Below are 8,782 nucleotides of genomic sequence, written 5' to 3' on the forward strand. Positions count from 1 at the left end.
TCACAAGAAAAGCGATATGGAATGCGGAGATCGAAAAGAAACTAAAAGCGAACAAAGAGTGGAGTCACAAGAAAAAGAGGCGGACACTTCTTTTAACACAAAACGACGTAGTAGTTTCAGGTTCTATACCCAACATTAGAAACCTAACAGCCTCATACTCCCTTTTCCCATATATATATATATATATATATATATATATATATATATATATATATATATATATATATATATATATATATATATATATATATATATATATATATATATATATATATATATATATATATATATATATATATATGAGTTTATATTCTTTCTTGATAAGTTTATTAGGACAAATGCAACGATTAATGTCTTAGTCATAAGTCTTTTTTTTTTTTTTTTTTTAAATATTTCAAATATAATGATAAATTAAAAACAAATTTGACCAACAACTATCTTTGTTAGTTAAAAGGAATATTAATTATATGTAACTAACAATAACAATAAAATGGTGAGAATTGAACAAATTGATTATACGTAACTAGCAATAACTAGTAGTTATTCCCATATTCATTCAAAAGATCATGTACAATTACTTACAAACCCTCTCATATATTCATATCTTCTTTACAATTCTCCAACACTTATACACATTTTCAAAGTTCATATCCAGGGAATCTAGCTTCATCAGGATTCATCATATCGAAGAAAAGATACGACATGCCTCCAACTCCTTCAAACAACGAAAACGGATGATCACCTTTATGCATCTTCTTTTTCCTTATAAGCTTCACTCCTCTACCAAGTAAAAAACAAGCAAACAATTTCGCCCTTTTCAACATCTCCTCATTTTTTGTCAGCCTATAAAGTGCCAAAAAAACATAAGTATTCCCACTAATCCCATGACAAAGTCCAACTCTTTTCAATAACCCACGTTTCCACACAACTTCTCCAGCCTCAATCGCTGCATCCACAAACTCCTTATCTCCAAAAACCTAACCAATTTACATCTTTCAAGTTACTAAAAATTACTTGTAGATTAATTTGTTAATAGGTTATGTGAGAAATCACTGAGCATATTCAATTACCTCAGCAGCTTTGACAAGGGTGAGAGCCATTCCAGATGCTCCTTGACACCATTGGACCAAAATATCCTCTCTATCATCTTCTTTAGAGGGATAGTTCCCACTAGGGAATCTAGTATTAATCAAGTAGTTAAGGCTCTTTTTCACATCCTCTTGTACATCAGGAGTCAAATTAAAATGCATCAAAACATGCAAAATCCCAGCTAAACCATCAGAAGCACCAAAATGTTTAGTGCCAAAATATGTATACATCAAAGGGCATCTTGTTCCAGCGCCCAAACTTCTTCCATTTTCAATCATCTTATTCACTAATCTATTCTGTTTTAACATAATAAAATGGTTCTTTAGTGTATTATTGTATGTGTAAAACTCAAAAGAGAAATTCCATATGTAATGAATCTTACAGTGTAGGATGAAGGAATGACTTCATCACCGAAGTGCTTATTCAAGAACAGACATGCCCATAAGTGTCCAGCTCTCCCGTGTAACATTCCATCACGCCTATAGTCCTTTACTTCAATCTGTTTCATTGTTATATAAATTAATTACGTAGCATTATGCATAAGAAAGAAAAGCTATATATTATTACCTTTTTGAATCGGGTCAAATAGCGTTCAATCATCTGTGTATTTCCTTGGTACTTTGACACAACAGCACCAAGAGCACAAACTCCAGCAGTTCCACGTAGAAAGGTTATACTCCTATATATCATTAATATTGATTTGGAGAGCATGTTAAAATATGAATTTATATATCAAGATAATGAGACTGGAGTAATATATAGGGGTACCTTACCTATAGTATCCAGAAGCAGAGTCACAAGCTTTGATAATGTCAGCAGAGGTGTTGAGATCATCCCTGTTGCGAGTCACTAGAAAATTTTTCAAGAGCAAGAAAGCAGTCCCCGGAATACCATCATAAAGATTAGAGTTGACGAATATTCTTCTTTCTTGGGTCTGCCATGTGCCCCTCACAACCTGTTAACCATTTCCACAAACAAATGGTAGGCATGCACACAAATGCAGAAAACCAAGAAATTAACATGCAATTCCCACTAAAGATTCAGTATCTATAACCATGAGAGAGAGAGAGAGAGAGAGAGAGAGAGAGAGAGAGAGATGGTACAGAGTGTTTCTGATATAGGGCGGATTCTCTGAATTTGCTACGGAGAGGAGAGGCACGAAATTTAAGAAGGTTCAAGATAAAATCTTGAGACTCTTTTGCAATAACCTCGCTTCGTTCATTATCTCCATCTACTGTTGACGTTTCTTCTTCGAAGTCTCGCATGAAATTCTCAAAGTACCGGTCTGTCATTTCTCCGACGACGATGGCTTACTGTGGCACACACTGTGAGAGAGAGAGAGAGAGAGAGAGAGAGAGAGAGAGAGAGTATGAAGAAGAAGATATATCTATGGCGAAGAACTTGTAGCTGACATGAAAATGGCGAATATTACGATAGGAGAATTGAAATGGATTCCCTGAAATCAAAGAAATGGTTACATTATATACACCGGAGAAGAGAAAGTTCTCACTAACGGATTTACCAACTTAACTAACTAACTGAACGTAAATTGCATAAACCGCTTCCGGTGTAAATTACAATTATGCCCTCTAATACTGTGGTATCTGGCACATGTAGATGATCTGATTCATTTGAAGCCCATTGCCACTGGACGCGCTGGTGACATATCGAGTAATTTTGTTTAGGGAAAATTATCTTGAGGTAATTAACTTTTTTATTTGTACTTATTTGGATCTTTTTTTTTTTTTTTTTTTAATTTTTTTATTTTATTATTTATTTATTCAATATACCATCGAACTTGTTGTTGGTGTTTACCATAGCCCTTTTAACCGGCTTTTGACCTGTGATAGCCGGTCAAAGGGTTATGGTGAACATAAACAATAAGTTTGATGGTATATTGAGTACAAAAAAAAAAAAAAAAGAGACCAAATGAGAACAAACGCAACAGTTAGTTACCCTCCTGATTTATTTTCCTTTTACTCATTTACAACAAATCCCGCATCATCTCCTACTGATATTAATGACTTTATGAGATTCATTTTTGCTTCTCTTCAAAACATAACCTACGAAAGGACATTATTCATACATGTACAACTTTGTAATGCCCTTGAATATTTATTTGGGGAATCTTGACTAATCAGGTGCATTTCATGACTACATTTACATTTCCAATCAAATGAGTTATCGTATCATGGATTCTAGACAAGTCTACAAACGAGTGGAATCACAAGCGCTATGATTTTTGAGTTTACTTAGCTTTAAGATCGAACTCATGGAATAAGATACAACATCAATATGTACAATATTATGGTGATGTGTCTACAAAAGCAACATGATATTGTACATATTGATGTTGTATCTTATCCCATGAGTTCGATCTTAAATCTAAGTAAACTCAAAAATCACAACACTTGTGATTCCACTTGTTTGTAGACTTGTCTAGAATCCATGATACAATAAATCATTTGATTGCAAATGTAAATGTAGTCATGAAATGCACCTGCTTAGTCAAGATTCTCCTAATAAATATTCAAGTGCATCACAAAGTTGTACATGCATGAATAATGTCCTTTCGTGAGTTATGTTTTGAAGAGAAGCAAGAATGAACCTCATAAAGTCATTAATATCAATAGAAGATGATGTGGGATTTGTTGTAAATGAGTAAAGGGAAAATGAATCAGGAGGGTAACCAACTGTTGCGTTTGTTCTCATTTGGTCCCTTTCCTTTTTTTTGTACTCAATATACCATCGAACTTGTTGTTTGTGTTCACCATAACCCTTTGACCGGCTATCACAGGTCAAAAGCCGATCAAAAGGGCTATGGTAAACACCAACAACAAGTTCGATGGTATATTGAATACAAAAAAAGGACCAAATGAGTACAAACGCAAAAGTTTATTACCCTCAAGAGTCATTTTCCCTTTTGTTTAAACAACTTCTATAATGGTTGATCTATTTATTATTTTTCTATATTAGCTTCTTAATAAATTATTAACTAAACAACTTTTTTTTAACTGAATTGATTTATCCATATTTGTCAGAGGTGACAATCCTACACAATACAAAATAAATGAATTTGGATAAGAAATTTCAAACGTATTTAAATAAACGTGTTGATATGCCGGGACACAAAAATTAAATGGATAAAATTAAGGAAAAATGACTTGATAGGGTAAGATACATTTTGAAATGTACACATTTAGTCCTTATTCTTTTTTTTTTTGTAAAATAAACTCTTATACTTTATTAATATGTACATATTATGTCATTTTTCACCGGATTCCACATGTTTTGCTGATGTGGAAGCACAAGTGGCACTAAATAGCAATTAATTAGCTTAGTCACCGAAGGTGGGTGATCCTCCAGCAACAAGAAAAGGGCGGCGAGTTGATGACCCTTCTCTTTCTCGTCTCTCTTCCTTCCGGTCGAACAACAACAACTAAACACCCTTTACCTGTTATGTTTCTCCGTTCTGTCTCTCTTTGCCTCCATCTTTGAGATATGTTGCCAGAAAAAGAAGAAAGAGTCGACGAGGGGGCTACCAGAGCAGCTTCTCGCCGCCAACTACCGTCTCTACTTCCTCCCGTCTCCCCCTTCGACCTTGTTGTTTTTGCCATCATTCCTCCTTGCTACCAGTGATGTGTAGGAACACACAAAGGAGTCGCCGGAGATCGGGGTTCTCCCTCTTTTTCATGATGAATAAAAGTTGGAAAAATCTCGTTGTGGATATGTGGATGCCACCTGGGTATTTCATTTCAACAAAATAACAGAAAGGGAAAATGACTTGATAGGGTATGATACTTTTTGAAATGTACACATTTAGTCCTTATTCTTTTTCTTTTGTAAAATAAACCCTTCCACGTTAGCAAAACCTGTAGAATTCGGTGAAAAGGAACTAATGTGTACATATTAATAAAGTATAAGGGTTTATTTTACAAGAAAAAAAGAATAAGGACTAAATGTGTACATTTCAAAAAGTATCTTACCCTATCAAGTCATTTCCCCTAAAATTAATATCGGATGGTAGAAAATCCTTGTTGGGGTTTTTATTGCTCTAACATTATATAATACCCAAAATTACATAGGAGTCCCTATACTATACATAAATAATAAAAGTAGTATGTGCAGTGAGCATTATAACAGTTAGCTAGGGTCTAATTTTTTTCAACTCATTTATTGTCACCACATGACATATATATATAAGATCTAACAATTTGGGTCAAGTTTTTTGCATCCCATTGGTACCGAAGCACCATGGGTTCCACCTTTCCCTTCACCACTCCCATTTCCCTCCATTCTTTAACCATTCCATAGGTGTAACATCCGGGATTTCAGGTATATTAATTAATCTTTTTATTTTGAGTTTTGAGAAGGGGCTCGGCGAGTTGGTGCGTAGACTCGCCGAGTTGAGACGCGGGTTTTCACCCGGATTGATGCCCGGACTCGGCGAGTCGCCTTGGTGGACTCGACGAGTCTGCATCGTTTAATGAAACCCTAATTTCTCGGGTTTGAGGCCTATTTAAAGGGCCTTATGGCCGTCATTTGCGCTCATTAGTCCCCAGAGTGAAACCCTAGAGCATTTGAGTGATTCAAGTGAAGGAAGGAGCCATTGTTGATTCTTGGAGTTGTTGTCTAGCAAAGGAAGAGAAGATCTAGCCAAGAGGAAGCAAGAGAGGGGTGGATTCTTGAAGAACTAAGGTCCAGGACATCACATCTGAGGTACCATTCGAATCCTTCTTTGTTATCGTGATGTTCGTATAGATTTAAGGTTTTTGAACCCATTTGTGGCTAGATCTAGCATCCTCATGGTCCCTTGGCGAGTTATGGCTCTGAATCTGGACCCATAGAGATCCAGAGCACCTCCTTACCCAAGCTTTATGTGCATCCATGGAAGTTTTAGATTGGGATCTATGTATTTAAGGCTAAACCTCCGTTAATGAGCTATTTGATGCTTAATGAGCACCAAGACTCGGACTTTACGTGGTTAATAAGCTTAAGGGGACTGGATCTATGAGTTACTAGAGTGGATCTGACCTTAGAAGGTCGTTTGAGGTTGTGCATGGAATGCACTCGCTGAGTCCAATCCCAGACTCGGCGAGTTGGTGCGGGTTGTTCAGAGACTTCGGACCAGGGACTGAGTAACCGAGTCGGGTGAGTGACTCGGTGAGTTGGAAGAGATTCAGAGGGAATCAGGTTCCTATAGGGACTCGGCGAGTCGGTTCAACCGTTGATCGTTGACCAGGGTTGACTAGTTTGACTTTATAGTGTTAGTCAGCCAGAGTCAGGGTGGTATTAAGTAGAGTTATGCTTGTGTTGTATGAGGACGATAGCTCGGGAGATCGAGCACTTGTAGTTACGAGATTTACGAGTTACCGAGATACGCAAGGTGAGTCTTCTCACTATACATTACCTTGAGTAGGTATTTCGAGTTGACCAGAGGGTCTCATGTGCTATGTATGAGTTTCTGTGTTGTCTTAGAGATTTCGTGCTATGTGTTATTTGTATGCTGCATGATTATATATATACCGGGCCGGAGGGCCCAACGAGTTATGACTGGACCGGAGGGTCCGACGAGCTGGGGGACTGGAGGGTCCCGCTGAGACATCTTGACCGGAGGGTCGGGTCTAGCCTTGAGTGGCGTACTTGTGATATGTGGTATTTTGGGGAACTCACTAAGCATTATGCTTACAGTTGTTGTGTTTGATGTCTCAGGTATCAGCGAGGACCGTGGGAAGGCGACGGCTTGACTCGTACACACTCACACCGATGGAGTTCACTTTTGAGAGATCTTGGGAATTTGTTTTGAAAACACTGTTGTTTCGGATTTGAAATTATAATATGATATACATTTTGTGGTTTTAAAAATTAAAAATTTAATTGGAAATTTTACGTTGTTACAAGTTGGTATCAGAGCCTTGGTTTGAGGGATTCGGATGCACCTTCGGGCGTATTTGAACTCAAACCGAGGATTTGAGAAACTTTACAACCAAAACTGCAAATTTTCTAAAAAGAAAAAGAAGTTTTGGAAACGAGCAGAGTGGATGGTGTGTACGGTCAGCCAGCGCCCGAACGGTGAATCCCCAAAATACCCTTACATTATATGTTATGAGTTATGAGATATTATTATGTGCATGATAGAGAGGCTAGGTATTCCTATAAGGACTAGAGTGGCCTGATTTGTGATGCCTTAGCCTAGGAGATTACTGCTGCTATGAGATACTTTGAGAGTGAGTAGGTAGCAGTGAGGAGCTCAGGATAGGTCTACTGAGGGTAGCCAATGCATAGCGAGAGTATAGTATTTACGACTTGGGATCCTAGGAGGAGGACTTGGATTGTATATTGATTCGATGTGGACAATAGTATTGGGCCCGTACTATTGGAAACACCGGATTGGTGCGCAGTCCAAGTAAGAATCCTTGGGGTACCAGGAGTGAGGATGTTTGAGATATCGAGTGTGAGTATACTCGAGAGTATCCCTGATATTTCTTATGTTGTATTTTAGAGGTTGATCATGGTCGGGACACGCCATACCCCCGAGAGCAGTGGGGTGAGTGATGAGGAGATCCGTCGGATCATCCATGAGGAGGTGGCTGCTGCCATCAGAGCCGAGATTCTGGAGATGTTTGGGTCTATTAAGACCACACTGATCGAGACGTTTGACGAGCGTTATGCTGCCTTGACTGACGTTGCTGTTGCTGCAGCCACAGCAGCTGTTGCTGCTGCGAGACTCCAGGGTGGTGATTCGTTGCTGTACCGAGAGTTCAGCAACACGAAACCACCAGAGTTCGATGGTATACAGGATCCGATCGCCGCTATGAGGTGGATCTCAGACATGGAGGGGTGTTTCTATACGTGCTCGTGTCCGGAGCACTTGAGGGTGCGGTTTGCACTCAACCAGCTTCGCTTGGGGGCGAAGGACTGGTGGAAGTTTGTGACCGCGAGCTATTCGACAGCTGAGTTGACTGCAGTGACCTGGGAGAGGTTTACTGCGATGTTTCGTGATGAGTATGTTCCCCAGGTGGAGACGGAACGCTTAGCTCAGGAGTTTCTGACCTTCAAGCAGGGGACAGAGTCGGTGACAGTGATTACGATGATGTTTCATGAGCGGGCGCTGTTTTGCCCGGAACTGGTGTCCACTGAGCAGGATCGCATGAGCCGTTATCTGAGTATTTTGAGGAGGGACATCCGTGAGTTCGTGGCGAACTCGACTTACCAGACATTTGCTGAGCTCCAGGCAAATGCCAGGAAGAGGGAGATTGAGCTTGAGACACAGGCGAGGGAGGAGACTGAGTTGCAGAGGGGTGATCGACGACCGGCGCAATTGCAGCCGGCCGCCAAGCAGGCAAAGCCCGCTGATTCGAGGACGGGTAGTTCGAGGGGCCGCACTTGTGGGAAGTGCGGCAAGAGCCATGATGGGCCGTGCAAGACTGGGTTATGCTACAAATGCAGGAAGGAAGGACATTTTGCGAGGGATTGTCCTAAGGGGTTCTCGGTTTGCTTCCATTGCAACCAGACCGGCCATCGGAAGGCTGAGTGCCCCTAGCTTCAGAGGTCAGCACAGGGATCTGCACCTGCGGTTCGAGCTACTGAGACCCGGCCAGTGAAGGCCGAAGCACCGAAGGCTAAAGGGAGAGCCTTCCAGTTGACTGCGGAGGAGGTCCGCGCAGCACCTGACGTCATGGCGGGTATGTAA

At 39.9% G+C, this 8,782-nt stretch overlaps 1 protein-coding gene across 1 annotated transcript; it reads right to left on the bottom strand.

The window, feature by feature from the left end:
• Positions 1-532: 532 nt before the first annotated feature.
• LOC111884616 (lanC-like protein GCR2) lies at positions 533-2,539 on the bottom strand. The gene is made up of 5 exons (XM_042900492.2): positions 1,863-2,539; positions 1,657-1,768; positions 1,472-1,588; positions 1,071-1,385; positions 533-977 (listed from the first exon to the last, which is right to left on the bottom strand). Exons 2-5 carry the CDS (start codon positions 1,687-1,689, stop codon positions 639-641), a joined length of 804 nt encoding a protein of 267 aa, XP_042756426.1. The 5' UTR covers positions 1,690-1,768; positions 1,863-2,539; the 3' UTR covers positions 533-638.
• Positions 2,540-8,782: the final 6,243 nt, after the last annotated feature.

This window comes from Lactuca sativa, chromosome 3, assembly GCF_002870075.4.
Source record: "Lactuca sativa cultivar Salinas chromosome 3, Lsat_Salinas_v11, whole genome shotgun sequence".
NCBI lineage: Eukaryota > Viridiplantae > Streptophyta > Magnoliopsida > Asterales > Asteraceae > Lactuca > Lactuca sativa.

Bases quoted from the DNA above. Each gene is read 5' to 3' on its own strand.
- LOC111884616 (XM_042900492.2), bottom strand. From the start codon at position 1,689: ATGATTGAACGCTATTTGACCCGATTCAAAAAG. The intron at 1,589-1,656 runs GTAATAATATAT...ACAATGAAACAG, and splicing joins ATTTGACCCGATTCAAAAAG to ATTGAAGTAAAGGACTATAG. The intron at 1,386-1,471 runs GTAAGATTCATT...ATGTTAAAACAG, and splicing joins TCATTCCTTCATCCTACACT to AATAGATTAGTGAATAAGAT.